This window comes from Cavia porcellus, unplaced genomic scaffold, assembly GCF_034190915.1.
Source record: "Cavia porcellus strain 051 isolate PalLab524CR breed Dunkin Hartley unplaced genomic scaffold, mCavPor4.1 scaffold_27, whole genome shotgun sequence".
Taxonomy (NCBI): Eukaryota; Metazoa; Chordata; class Mammalia; order Rodentia; family Caviidae; genus Cavia; species Cavia porcellus.
In genome coordinates, this window is record NW_026947510.1 from 20,629,515 (window position 1) to 20,644,221 (window position 14,707).

General features: G+C 41.0%; 2 protein-coding genes and 1 long non-coding RNA gene across 4 annotated transcripts in view; 2 read left to right on the top strand and 1 right to left on the bottom strand.

Annotated features, from left to right (window-relative positions):
• The window catches only part of LOC101789216 (uncharacterized), a 39,968-nt gene extending 31,871 nt beyond the window's left edge, over nucleotides 1-8,097 (bottom strand). Inside the window, exons 1-6 of the mRNA XM_063237595.1 lie at nucleotides 7,703-8,097; nucleotides 7,327-7,423; nucleotides 6,814-7,208; nucleotides 6,356-6,465; nucleotides 5,874-6,027; nucleotides 3,210-3,291 (exon numbers count right to left, since the gene is read on the bottom strand). Of these exons, the coding sequence (XP_063093665.1) occupies nucleotides 3,210-3,291; nucleotides 5,874-6,027; nucleotides 6,356-6,465; nucleotides 6,814-7,208; nucleotides 7,327-7,423; nucleotides 7,703-8,097 (1,233 nt within the window). The remainder of the gene's footprint in view (nucleotides 1-3,209; nucleotides 3,292-5,873; nucleotides 6,028-6,355; nucleotides 6,466-6,813; nucleotides 7,209-7,326; nucleotides 7,424-7,702) is intronic.
• LOC134473516 (uncharacterized) lies at nucleotides 2,685-3,063 on the top strand. Its single transcript, XR_010043793.1, has 2 exons — nucleotides 2,685-2,863; nucleotides 2,976-3,063. It is a non-coding gene; the product is annotated as an uncharacterized LOC134473516 (long non-coding RNA).
• The window catches only part of LOC100726613 (abasic site processing protein HMCES-like), a 39,058-nt gene continuing 32,113 nt past the window's right edge, over nucleotides 7,763-14,707 (top strand). Inside the window, exons 1-2 of one of the 2 annotated variants that reach the window (XM_063238021.1) lie at nucleotides 7,808-7,947; nucleotides 8,169-8,279. The gene's annotated coding sequence lies outside the window, so the exon portion shown is untranslated. Of the gene's footprint in view, nucleotides 7,948-8,168; nucleotides 8,280-14,707 lie in introns of both variants that reach the window. The other variant, XM_063238020.1, reaches the window with a different exon arrangement.

Genomic DNA, 14,707 nt, shown 5'->3' on the forward strand with positions numbered 1-14,707 from the left:
TACCTTGATGAACCCCCTCCCAGACACTGGGGTGGGAGCTTTCTTCTAATTCTTCCCAACTAAAAAATAAGCACTCAGTCATTCCCTGCTCCTTGCAGTTTTGTTGGCACCAATATTCTTTGCCCCAATACAAGGACAGAGAACATGGCACGGGGCAGGAAGTGGTTGTATGACCTTAGACAACAACCCACTAGATCTGATCTCAGTACTGTCAGCAGACAAGAAGGTGGATTTCTCTCAGAAGACAGATCTCTGGTTGTGAGGAAGTAGCAAAAGCTGAGGGAGCAACTGAGCAGCCCTGGCCAGGATGACGCCTTGGTGAGTACCCAAAGGCTCCTCCAGCGGCCCAACACAGACCCTGTAGAAAGATACCCACTTGCCCACTGTCCTGACCTGCACTCCTCAGTGCGGTGAGGTAAAGTTCTCTCAGTGATCTCCCAGAGCGACCTGACACTGGTAAGAGTCTTCTCTTAAGCCTCACTGGCTTGGCCCTCTCTTAAGCTAGTAGGATAGATCTCCTCTTGTGCTATGTCTTGATTGGATTTGCTAAAGTGGCCTATGCGTAGGCTTTCTTTGGATTGAGAGATGGTCCTAACTTCTGTGGGACTTGCTGTATAGATTCAGTCCTGCTACAAAAAGACAAAGCTTCAAATCTGGTTTTTAAAGAAGTGATAGTAAACAAATACCCCATCTCATAATCTATGGCTCTTTTTTGTGATAAGGTACATGCTATACAAAAATGAAAGTTTAGATATATAGTACTTGTTTAAAAAATAGCCCATGGTTCATAACTAATAGTATCAACACAATTGCTGTGCTAAAATGTATCTTGCTTGTGATTTCAAACTTCCTATAAACACATTATGCCAACTATCTACAACTATTTGATAAAATTTCGACTTCTAAGACAATCATGGTTGCTCTCACTTCAATACTGCTGCAACTGACTTCCTAGGTATTCAACAAAGGCTCTGAGACCAAAGCTAATTATGTAACTGCATTAAAAACAACCATTTTGGTTCTGGTCTTACAAGGTCAGCAAGGACATGAGACATGAGGGACCTCTTTGTAAGCGTTTGCCTGGCAAAAGCAAAGTGGTGAATTCAATCCCCAATACAAAAAAAAAAAAAAAAAAAAAAAAAAACCTCATGCTAGAGGGAGGATCATAAAGAGAAACATGTTTCCATTCTTTCAAGGAGAGTCCTGTGGTCTAGCACAGGCCATAACTCATCCTGGCAGATGACACTGGCAGAGGAGCTAAGAGGCTCTGCATGTGATTCCAAAAGTAACTCCTGTCGTGTCTTAATTGACCTTTATATATGCCATAGGGTAATTCTAATTAATATGGGTATCACTTAAACGCGGTCTTAAACACACAGCCAGAAAATAGAACCAAACCATGTAAAAATATTAATAATAATTCAGGGTAAATATACAAGGGGTTCCAGGTCCTATATACTGGCCCCTGCTGACAGTTGTCCAACTATACCTATATCTTGTCACTATTATGGTTCAATAAGGCTAAGAATCCACAATAATAGCTCCACAAATTCAGTAAAAATCTTTTACCTACTTAGCTAAGCTAAGGGCCTTAGCTTAGCTAAGGGGCCTTCTATAGCCTTGCATCTAAAAACTTACATGCTTATATAAAACTTACTATCTTTAAATGAGCCACACCAAATAAAGAAGAAATGTTGCTTTTATGCCAGTCAGTTTGACACAACAAGAGATATAACATAAAAACTAGCCAACTGTGCTTGCAAAGATCCACCAATATTGTCTAAGTCATAGAGATCATGGTCAGGGATCTAAAATTTGACATTCTGACTCCCCTAACAGGACCAACATTAATGCTCCTTGTAGCCTTGACATTTAGACCATCTTTTCTCAACTGCTTAATCAAATTTGTTTCTTCTCCCTCAACAGCTTTAAAGATGCAAACAGTCTCTCCAACAAGCACTCTTCCTGGCTTGTATTCAGGACCTTTAGATAGGATTCATAGTAGTGGGCTCTTTGGCTCCCAGCCATAGCCCCTCTCAGCAGAAGCAGTTTGCAAGACCGTTCACTGGCCACTGTACCCTGACCGCAGTCAGTGTCACTAATGTTGAGGGTGGAAGCAAGACAGGTAGAATTTAGAAAGAGAGGGCACTGGTCCTGAACAGTTAAAGAAAGGGAGGTGGGGCTGGCAACAAATAAATTAGCATAACAAAATAGACTACTGGGATCCAATGAAGTGGAAGAGACAAAGAATGGGTCTTTACCAAATGAGCCAGACCTTGAAAGAAATAAAATGCAAATACAACAGCTTGCTTTTCAGACATGGAAGGTCTACCTACACCCAGTAACATCCTGCTTTCTGTCAGGTATACCAGTCCGCAAAACTGTATAAAAACCCAAAAGACCTAAATACTTATGATGTCCAACTTAAGGAACATCTTTCTCCAACTAACAGAGATTTTTTTCTTTTATTGTTTCTAATACACATACATTTGGTCATTCCATATCACTTGCTGTTTTGTCAACTTCAATCTTATTTGCTCCAAAACAAGGATTCAAGGGCTAAATTCAATTATAGTATCTTCATCTTACACTGTAAATATTGCTAGTATCACTTAACTAGCAGATTGTTAAAAAAAATGTGAGTTATACGCATCAAAATAGTTTGTCACAATTCATAACTGCTGAAAAAAATATGGTAACAGTGAAGTATTTGAATCTTACACAGAATTACAAAAGGAACACTTAAATTAAGGTCAAATATGTGTATCAGTTAGTAGCAATTTAAAAGTTAGTCTGTAATCTCAGTGCTTGGGAGGCTGAAGCAGAGGATCCTTGTGAGTTTGATGCCACCCTGGGCTACAAGGTGAGTTCATTTCCTTTTTTTTTTTTTTATCGGTACCAGGGATCGAACTCATGACTGCCTGCTTGCAAGGCAGGCGCTTATGCCGCTGAGCTAAATCCCCAGCCCCTACAAGGTGAGTTCAAAGCCAGCCTCAACTGTACAGTGAAACCCTGCTTCAAAAAGACCAAATAAATAAATAAAGTTAATGTGAAAAAAAAAAAGAGTACTTGTAGTATTTTCTCTATTTAACCAAAGATAGATCATAATGTACACTATATATAAATAAACCACAAAATGCACTAATATAAGGGGGAAAATTCTCTGAAGTAAGTTTCAATGTCCGTAAATATCTTACTTTAATGCTTACCTGTAAAAATAAGTAACCGGGCAGTACATTGTCAAATGATGGGCTCAGATATATTGGTTCTGTCATTCTTATACCTATACCTCTGAAAAATAGGAAACCTAACATTAACCCGCATCAATTACACAGCATCATTTCTCAAACATGTCAAGTATAAAATGATTTGCCTTTTTATAACTTTTACCTAACATGTAAATAATTAGAACAGTGCTGTGAATCGGTTTTGAATGTTGACCTCAAGGAGAGGCCAGAATTAAAAAGGATAAAATGGCAAAACTTTGACTTGCACAAGAGTTTCTTTAGAATTCTGGATAAATTAAAAAGTAAAGAATATCTGATTGCAGAATTGTCCTAATCTTTCCAGTAACCAACATATAACCACTGTTAATAACTTTCCAGTCAACAAACATTTCTTGACTATTGAGTTTATGAGGTACTATTCTAGGTACTTGTATAAAAGCTGAAAAAATTCCTAGAGTCCTGCTGGTGCTAAGCAGTGACAAGCACAGTACTACTCTCATCTTTTTATAGAGTAACTGTCCAGGGCAGACTTAATTGGAAGATGATCTTTTCTACGTCTGTCCCACTTCATGAGTGGCAGTGTTGCTGATAAACAAGGGAAGGGCCAGGCCATGGGGAGGCAGTGACGTGCACGGCAATCACAGAGGTGACCAGAGACCACTGAGGGCAGAGAGAGCATATACACATTGTTAGAGAAAGCCAACAACTTTATTTTTAAATGGCTGCTTTCTTCTCCCACCAACAAAGAAAACATTATTCACAGCCTGGCACCTCAGTGTAATTCCTATAAGCCCAGCGACTTGAGAAACTAATGCAGGAATGCAAGATTGAGGTCAGCCTGGGAAACCAAAGAGAGATTTTGCTCATAGTAAAATGCAAAGTGGCTGGGGATACAGTTCCATGGTAAAGCTCCTGCCTACCAATATTTAGGCCCTGGTTATAATTCCCAGTACTGAGAAAGAGAAAGACGGGGAGGGAAGAGGAGGGCAATAGAAAGAAGGAAGGAAAGGGAAGGGAAGGGGAGAAGACTACTCAGCAAAGTAACTGTAGCCAGGACATCAAGTAAGCAAATGAAAAGTATACCACTAATAATGACTAACAGACGCAATCAAAATACCAGTTCTTATTACAGATCCACACACAGCCAACAGCTACATAATCTTTATAGTCACAAAGCCTTCTAAGAACAAAATCAGTTCTTGGCTGTTTATAAAGTATTACTGTCACTGGGCTGGGTCTGAGGGTTCCTGAGGCTGAAAATAAGGAACTTAACTCATTTACTTTTTAAAAGTGATTCTGTAGATTTGTTGACTCCTGTCATAGAAAAAGAATTTTCAGGACTCATCAATAAAAGAGGCCAGAGAAGGTTTGATTAGAGCTAAGAGAATGCTTTCAAGAATGGAGTGTGGAGGGGGCTGGGGATTTAGCTCAGCGGCATAAGTGCCTGCCTTGCAAGCGTGTGGTCGTGAGTTTGATCCCTGGTACGGGTAAACATACAAGAGTGGAGTGCGGGTGCTCAGAAAAATGAGGCAGCTACCAGCTGGAGCAGGGCACATTTAAAGGCTGCCTTCAAGACGGTGATCCAGGGCATGTATTCCCAGTCTGCTGGGTTACAGGGCCCGCCATCCTCTGTGGCACATGAACTGAAGTGGAGATTTGCTGTTTGGAGTTAGGACATACTGTCTCCAAAGCAGCTGCTTTTTGGGTTGGAGGACAGGGCGATTTGCAGAAGTACCTAGTGTCTGGGGACAGGTTATTATAAAGGGCCTTTAGAAATTTAACATTAAATTAGGATGGAAGGAGGGTGACATAAACTAGAGTGGCCTCCAGAAGCAGGAAAACAGCTTGTCTGGAAGCCACAGTTTTTCTTAAAAGTAGAATTTTAAAATCTCAACTTCTCAGTCTCCTTTCTACTTAGTTTTATTTCTTCTATCCTAATCTCATTGCTCTCCATTCAATGTTCTGTTTCTTTAGAAGAATTAATTTGAAACATACAGAAAAACCTCTGCAACATGGGAAAGTGACCAGGGTTCTAGTCTAGTTCTGGACAGACAAATTGACATGGTTTTGTAGGTTGTTAACCTTGGAGCACTGGTGCTGTCTACAGCATTCCTAACACAAGTAAAATATGAACCTAGTTTATCTATGAATTTATTCAGAGCCACAAGTGGCTAGAGGTAATTTAGAAGTAATTGTATCTTTATTTTGGATTGAATAAATCCAAACATTATGAGTGTTGGTTTTCTGGTACAAATATTTTTAATTTACATTAAAATTATAAATTTTTCTGACTAAAATGTTAAACAGATCTAGATGAGTCATCTAATTCACTTTCTATCAAGATAAGCTTCAATGTTCTTCAAAGACATAAAAATTTTCAAATCATTAAAATTCAAAAGGACAAGTAAAATCATTTAATAATTACATTATGACTAGTCTTAATTGGACTTTTAGTCTCATCTTTCACCCTTTTTAAAATAGTAAGATTTTTTCCAAAAATCATGGAACTATGGATAAAATATTTTCCTATTGAATTAACATTAAAGACATATTCATACAATGCAACCAGATAATGTTTACATTATTTTTAATAATCTTGATACATAGAAAGCATGTTTGTTTCTCCCATAACACCCAGTGACATACTTCAGTTCGCATAGGCCACTGAAGATTTCTTTGTGGCTTCGTGCAGAAATTCCATTTCCAAGAAACACTTTTGTTCCATCAAACTCTCTGGCTCCTTTCTTACATTTCCCTTTAATATCGGAGTACACAGAAATAACATCTCCAGCTTTCATAACTAAGGAAAGGAGAAAATCATGTTACAGTGATCTGCTCTTTGGTAGGATAGTAGTCTCTAAGTAGAATGGGAATCTCTAAGAACTCAATAGTGGATGAGCACGTCAGGCTTGCTCATTAGATATCTATGAGCAAAAACACATTACAGAAAACTTTACATGCATACCTAATTTGCTCATCCTTATCAGATAGTCCTTATTGGCGATATTAAATGCAAAGCTTGGAAAATACCTATTCAAAAACTGAAAAGCATCTCAGTAAAATAAAATGAACTTCCCATTCAATAATACACGAGAATTTTAGAGAACCATTTACCTTACAGTACTTACAGCTCGAAGCTGACACAATTCCTGGAACATACACGTGGGCTCCTCGCAACACTGCATTGCCACACTGGGCCCCCACAACAGCTTCACACTGCTGCTTTTTTATGTTCTTTCTAGTTAAGAAAAGAGAAATTATTTAACAAAGTAAGAGTCTTCCTTTGGCTATAAACTTTTTCAAAGTTTCAAAATAAACTCTATAAAAATATTATTAGTCTGAATTGTCATGAATAAATGAGGAAAAGAAAGCTGAAAACAAAAGGGGGGTGTAGAAGAATAGTTATAAAAGGGGAGGAAAGAAGGGAGAATGGTACAATAGGGGGAAGTCGCCCTGGGAGATCTGGGTTGTGTGCTGGGGTAGGACAGTCACAGGTCTAGCTCTGATGCCCAAAGGTTAGGGTGATTTGCTTTGCGTGGCCCAGCTGTTTCCCTGTTTCTGTAGTTGGCCCACCCTGAGCAGCCACCTGGACTGGAATCTAGACACTGGGGCGCCCATGAGCGCCATAGGCGAGGTCGGGAGGTCGAGGGTTAACCTAGCCAGCCGGAGAAGCCGGGGACCGCGAGGTCCCGTAGGCACTTTCTCGGTCTTTCCGGAAGGCGGTCTGACACCCGAGGCCGCAGCGCGGGGGCGGGGCCTATCCGGAGGGCGGCTCCGGTTGGCGGAGCGCGGTGGGCGGGGCTGAGCGCGCGCGCGGCGGCTAGAAAGGAGGCGACGACTGGCTGGCTGCAAAGCTGACTGACGGTGAGACGAGGCGCGCCGTCGAGCGTGGGACCGGGTTCCGCGAAGCGCGGGAAAGACCCTTGGGCTGTAGGCCTTGGGGTCTTCGGTGTTCTCGGGAGTCGGCTTTTGCCGCGACCCCTCAAACCGAGTGGGACCGGAAGTGGTGCGACAGACTCCTCAGACCGAGGCGCGGCCTGAGGTGCCGCAAGGACCGAGTCCGTAGTTGGCTGGGGGACCCTGTTCTCCACCTTAGCACCCTGCGCGCCGTCAGATTGGGGGCGAAGGCGGGAGCTCCGGGAAGTTTCCAAGGAACTGCGGAAGGGTTTCGGATCGGATCCCAGCGCGGGTGGCTGCTGGGTTAAGGGCACACACTTGTAATCCCAGCACTTGGGAGGTCGAGACGGGAGGATCACTGGGTGTTCCAGTTTAGCATAGTGAGTTTAAGGCCAGCCTGAACTGCATAGTGAAACTTTGTTTCAAAAGACAAGAAACAAAACAACCAAAAAACTTATGGGGACCTACAGTATCCAGCTACCAGCACAGGAAGCTGAGGCAGCAGGATCTCCGCCTGTCCAGGCCGACCTGGGTGCACAGCGGGACCCAGTGCAAAAACCACAAGATAACGTCCTCACTTCGGAGGCCCGCGAGCGCTCTCTTCCCGGTGTTTGCTGATTGCAGGGCAAGCGCGACGACGATGTGCGGGCGGACATCCTGCCACCTGCCCAGGGAAGTGCTGGCCAGGGCCTGTGCCTACCGCGACCGTGGCGGCCTGCGGCGGCTCCCCGAATGAAGACAGCCTGAGAAGTACCACCCTTCCTACAACCAGAGCCCGCAGAGCTGCAACCCGGTGCTGCTGTCGCGCCTGCACCTGGAAAAGGTAACGTTCTCTAGGGCCTTCCTCGCCTGTGGGTCGGGTGTGCCCAGCCTCCGGCTGGCCCGGGTCCCGCCCCACTTGAGAGCTACTAACCCTGAGCCCCGCAGAAAGAAGGTTTATTCTTGTTTTGTAAGTTGAGATAACTCCTTCCATGTTCTTTGGCCATTGTATTTTTTTATTTTAATTTTTAATTTTTTATTTATTTTTTTGCCTTTTTGAAACAGGGACTCACTATGCAGTTCAGGATGATCTTGAGCTCACTTTGTAGCCCAGGCTGGTATCGAACTTGATTGAAACGATCCTCTGCTTCAGCCTCCAGAGTGCTTCGATTACAGGTGTGAGCCACCATGCCCGGCCAATTTTTATTTTCTCTCTCTATATATATATATATATATTTTTTTTTTTTCTGTAGTTGCTGTACCAGCCTTAATTTGTGCCCAGTTTATGAGCCTTGAATTTGAATTGTTTTAAGGCAGCAGATTTCAGACCTCACTTATCAGGGTCATTTGAGTATCTTTTTAAAATTTCCCCCAGCACTTGGGATGCTGAGATAGAAGGATCACAATGAGTTCGAGACCAGACCTTTTCTCCAAAAAATATTTTTTCGGGGCTGGGGATTTAGCTCAGCGGCATAAGCACCTGCCTTGCAAGCAGGCATTTGTGAGTTTGATTCCCCGTACCAATAAAAAAGGAAAAGACAAAAAAAAAAAAAAAAAAAAACCACAAAAAATATTTTTTCTGTACCCCTTTAACCAAGCCAGCTGACTCACCCCTAGGGCAGACTTATAATGAACTAATTTAGCTGGAGTGGTGGCACACATTTGTCATTCCAGCTACTCTGGAGGCTGAGGCAGGAGGATTACTAGTTCCATGGCAGCCTGGACTACATTAGTAAATTTGAAGTCAGTTTGGATTACATAGCAAGACCAAGATGCTGCTTCAGAAAACCAAAATGGGGAAACAAATAAAAGAACAGCTAATTTAAAGCACTTCTGATTTTTCTTAAGCCTTGAAAGTTTTCTGTTCTTTTTTTTGTGTTGTCAGTTGTTTTGTTTTTTACTAAAGCTAGGAACATATGTATTTGGTTTTGTTACTTGAAGAATTTTTTTCTTCTTAGATACTAGGGATTAACGCCCCCAGGCCCTCACATTAAGGTACATTCTCAGCCCTTTATTTTGAGAAAGGCTCTTGCTAAACTGACCAAGCTGGGCTCAAGCAGAGAATGTGGATAACACCCCAAATGTGGATACTATAGGTGTGCAGCACACTTGACTTAGTTATTGGTAATTTATTGTGTTCATAGTGTTGCAGTGTCGATTAATTACTTTTTTTAAGGGGGAAAGGTTTATTTAGCTACAGTTTGTAGAGGTTTTAGACCATAAGCAGCTGGCTCCAAGGTAGGGTGGCAAGGGGGCAAAAGTTCCTGGTGATGCAAGACTGCAAAAGTGGAGTGGGGGGAGAGAGAGAGAGTCAATTTGTAATGAAGTTTTAAGTTCTTTTTCTTCTGTTCCAAAAAGCAAGTTTCTCTACATCATAAATATTTTAAATGCTTTTGATAACATCTTAAAATGTCATGATTAGGGTGAGGAATGATAGTGCACACCTGTAATCTCAGATACTGGGAATACTGAGGCAGGAGGATGGCCAAGGCCAGTTTAGCCACTTGGCAAGACCTGGTCCCCAGAAATAAAAAGGGACTAGGATGTAGCTCAGTACAAAAGCACTGGGTTCCATTCTCCCCCTTCTGCCCCCTTGCCACCCTACCTTGGAGCCAGCTGCTTATGGTGCAAAAATAAGTGGAAGTTTTAAAAATTATCTTTAGGGGCTGGGGATTTAGCTCAGCGGCATAAGCGCCTGCCTTACAAGCAGGCAGTCGTGAGTTCGATCCCTGGTACCAATAAAAAAAAAAAAAATTATCCTTAACATTTGCTGTTGTTTCTCAATTTGATAAATATTTGATACCTCATTTTTCTCAAATGTGTAAATTTTAAGGCAAAATTAGAAGCGTTACAACTCATCCAAATTCTTAACGCCCACTCAGGTTGTAGTATTTGCATTTGAAACCACTAATTTGCAGTTGGTTACTTTTTTCTTTATCTACCCCAGTGCTCCCAACTGTTGCCCTCCCTGTCCAAAAAGGGGAGGCAAGATGACTGATACCGAGAAGTATTTTTAGTATTTTGGTTTTTCACTCACTGAATTCATTGCCCTCATGATTGAGTTTGGTTTGCAGTTGCCCAGTGAACACATTCAAGTCGGAGGTGACAGCAGAATTTGTGAGGACCAGGTTTCTCAGCTTAGGTAGGCACTGTCAAAATATGAGTGCAGGATAATTCTTTGATATGGGGAGCTGTGCTGTACTGTTGTAGGATATTTAGCAGCACCCCTCACCTCTACCCCCCGGGTACTAGTAGCACCACAAGTCACTACTAGAAGTGTCCCTTGGCATTGGCATAAGTCTCCGTGGTGGAATGGAATTGTCCTATTGATATAGAGGAAAAAAACTCCCAACCTGCTAAATGTCCAGTATAAGTTTGTATTCTCTAAAATTGAGGAATAAATTTTAGGAACAACAGAGGTTAAGAACAGAATATTTTTATTGAGAGACAGAAGGGATCCTGAGTGGGTTCCTGAAGACCCTGCCTTTTGTAGGGATTTTTACAGAGCAAAACCACAAGGTGAGGTGGGTCCAACGTGGGAAAAATGGGAACTGCCACGGTGGGCATGAGGTGGGACCGAACTGTGGTCAACCAATAAGATTATGAGTATAATCACTCAGGTAAAATTGATTAAATTGGAGTCACGTGGGAAACGGGTCACTAGAAGTGAGCATGAATACAGAACAAGGTCTTTCCTGTGGGGGTTCTGTTGGTAACTCCTTTTGGCTTTATCAAGGTGATGGATACCAATTCCTGATGTTTATCCTTAGGGTGTGGTTGCATTTGTTTTATCTCTTGTCTTAAGGTCTGGCGGACAATGGGAGGTGTCTGTCTCCTCACTGTGTAAGGTGTCTGGTCTTTTGCACTGGCTCCTTCAAAGGCCTATCCCTATTAGACTGTTGCTCATTTAGCTGCCTATAAACGCTATTACTGGATGGGGTTGGAAGAGGGCCTCCCAAAATGGAGATGGAGACCTCAACTTGTCCCACTAAGTTCTTAGGGTTTTGTTTTGTTGTTTTTTGAGGCAAGGTCCTACTATGTAGTTCTGGCTGGGTTTTGTTTTTCTTTTTTTTTTCTCCCACAGCCATATGAAGTCTTTATTTCTTAGTTTGTAACAAGAACATCTGTTATGAAAAAACTTTATTGTACTACTTCTGGAAAACTTAACCTTTTGATGATTATCAATGTAAACTTAACACAGTAACTGTATTTTTTTTTTTTTTTTTTTTTTGGTCTTTTTGAGACAGGGTCTCGCCGTGCAGTTCAGGATGGCCTTGAGCTCACTTTGTAGCCTAGGTTGGTCTCGAACTCGCAACGATCCTCCTGCCTCAGCCTCCCGAGTGCTGGGATTATGGCATGAGCCACCATGCCTGACTTCATAGTAACATTTTTAACAACATTTATTAAGTGTCTCCCATAAGGCTATTGAGATTATCGGGACCTCCCATTAATAAACAAAGATGACAATGATTTTTCCTAGGCAACTGCTTCTTTATTCACCAAAAGGTAGTCCTATCCAATAGTATCTCCGTACCCCAAAGGATTTTTAATTATCTTTTTTTATGTCCAAATTCAAATTACCTTTATTCAGATAGTTATACAGCTTCAAGAACATCATCTTATCTCTCCAAATTGTTTAATTATCTTAATAAATTTTTTGATGATTTATGGGAAACCCAATCACAACACTTAACACACTTTTTCTTTTTCTAATCGGTACTAGCGATCAAACTCACTACTGCCTGCTTGCAAGGCAGGTGCTTATTCCACTGAGCTAAATCCCCAGCCCCAAACACACCAAACACACTATTTTTGAACAAAGAGTTCTCCAGTGATGGTACATAAACAACAGTATGTATTAACTTTACACAACCAATTATAGCATCATTTGACCAGCTGGCAACTCAGGTAGAAGCATGCTTTTGGCTCTATAACCCATATTAAGTTCTGAACAAATCCAAAAATGCAAAAGAAAAAAATATTTGAGCTCAAAAATCAGCTGATTATGGATATGACAAATCAAGAAACATACTTAGATGATCTGTACAGATTGGACAGACAGAGAAACAGTTTAACAGACAAAACAAAATCAGAGTGCACTCAAATATATTTGGCTAATTTGAATTATGATGACTTTTATAGTTTTTATATTTGAAAGTATAAGTAGACTAATCAGAACCTTTTTGTAGGTCAGTTAACAGATTGAGAATCAACTCCGTGTGTGTGTGTGTGTGTGTGTGTGTGTGTATTGTGTGTGTGTGAAGAGAATTATACATGCAAAACTACAGAGCCAGGTATGGTGGCACATTATAGGCTGAGGCAGGAGGATTACTTTGAATTCAAGGCCAGCCTGGAGTACATAATAAGACACACAGAGTAAGTAAATGAATGAATGAATAAACAGAAGCCCAACGTTTAGCATTAACCTTATTGTTGGTTTGGCTTGGTTGTTTTTGGTGGTGTTGGTTTTTTGTTTTATTTATTTATTTTTTGAGACAAGGCCTCAGTCTTCCAGACTGGCCTGGAATTTAGCCTCTTCTTCCCTCAGCCTCCTGATTCAGATTAGAAGTATGTATCACCATCTCCGCTTATCTTTTCCTTCAGGGAGACTAGGCAGAGTAAACCACTTTGTCCAATAGGAAAAAGTGTGAACCTTCTCAAAACTCGAGTTCCAAAATGCTAATGGAAGGTTAGCTTGTAAGTAGACCCTTCTAAAATAGCATCTTCTGGTCCGCAGTATTAACTCTTCTACACAAAACTACTTCTCAGTGCTTACTTTTTTCAGTTCTGGGGCTGGAACCCAGGGCTGTACATATCCAAGTAAGTGCTCTACCACTGAGCTGTCTCCCTAGATCCCTTTTTTAAAATTTTGAGTCATGGGTAACTTGTTAAGTTACCCATGATGGCCTCAAATTTGCCATTTTCTTGCCTGAACCTCCCACTAGTCAGGATTACAGGTCTGTCACCTAATTGCTTTTTTTTTTTTTTGGTACTGGGGATCAAACTCGGACCTCATGCTTCCAGGCAGGAGTTTACCACCGGGCTAAATCCCTGGCCTGTTTTTTTGGTTCTGTTTTGGTCTTTGGGACAGGGTCTCACTATGCAGTTCAGGCTGGCCTTGAGCTTACTTTATAGCTCAGGCTGATCTCGAATTTGCAATGATCTTCCTGCATTAGCTTCCCAAGTGCCAGGATTACAGGTGTACGCCATCATGCCTAGTTTGTTTTTTTTTTTTTTTTTTTGGTACTAGAAATCAGACTCACAACCTCGTGTTTGCCAGGCAGGCACTTATACCATTGAGCTACTACAGGTGTTTTATTTATTTATTGTCTTTTTGAGACACAGTCTTGCTGTGTTGTTCAGGCTGGCATTGAGTTCACTTTGTAGCCCAGGCTGGACTCATTCACAGTGATCCCCTACCCTGGCCTCCCCAAATGCTAGGATTACAGGTGTGAGCCACTACATCCGTTTTTAACATGTGTTTTAAAAATGTTGGGACCAAGGTTGAAGATTTAGCTCAGCGGCATAAGCTCATGCCTGGCAAGTGTGAGGTCGTTAGTTCAATCCCCTGAAACCCCCCCCCCAAATGGGGCCACATGAAATCTGTCTATCCCAAAGGTACAGATTAAAAAAAATATGGTAAGTAATGATTCAAATATATAAAAGTATGTGGTAGGGGCTGGGGATTTAGCTCAGTGGCATAAGCGCCTGCCTTGCAAGCAGGCAGTCATGAGTTCGATCCCCGGTACCAAAAAAGATAAAAAATAAATAAATAAATAAAAATATGTGGTAATCATGATTCCCCATTATGTGGCCTTGAAGCCTTATAAAGTTTTTATTTACTAATTGGAAAGGCTTTATTCTGGGCTTCTTGATATGGAAATATTTGAAGCTATAGTATATGAAGTTATATTCAAATATTTTAAGGAAAAAGACAGACACTATGATAACTACTATTAAGTCAGATTATTTGGTGGTGAAGCACTAGGTTGCTGAAACAGTTTTGCTTTGACCTGTATTGTTGTTATGTCCTCTTTTATCTCAATCTCTCCCTTATTCATTAAAAAATTATTTAGTTATTTTTTATGGTTTTCTTAATTAAGGGGAAAAATTTTAAAAATTAGCAGGATATACTATAGTAACTTTTTTTGATTTCCTATTAACTTGTTTTGAAGTCCTGCAATACTCCCACTATCTTGTTTTGACTGATTAGACTCTGTTCCGTTCTGTATGATAGTATCAAGTTTGAGGGTATAGGCAACTACTTTGAAGGCAGTAAGACTCACTAAGATGCCCATTCTGGTTTGACTGTTATCTCCTTTGGAAGTCCTGTAATGTTTACAATGTTTAAGTTTTATTGGTCTTGTTCTCTACTGTTTTGTTCAACTTTATAATACCTGATGAGATAGACAATTCTTTTTAAGGAAGCAAGAGGCATTATGGTAACCATTGTTGATAACCTTGTACTCTGTTTTTACATCATGTAGTATGTCTATCCTTGGTTTTGACTGACAGCTTTGTTTTGCCATATTTGACTTTATTCTCTTCCAAAAAAAAGTAATAAGAACTAAGGAGTAATAAAACCCAAAATGTGTAAATTTTGT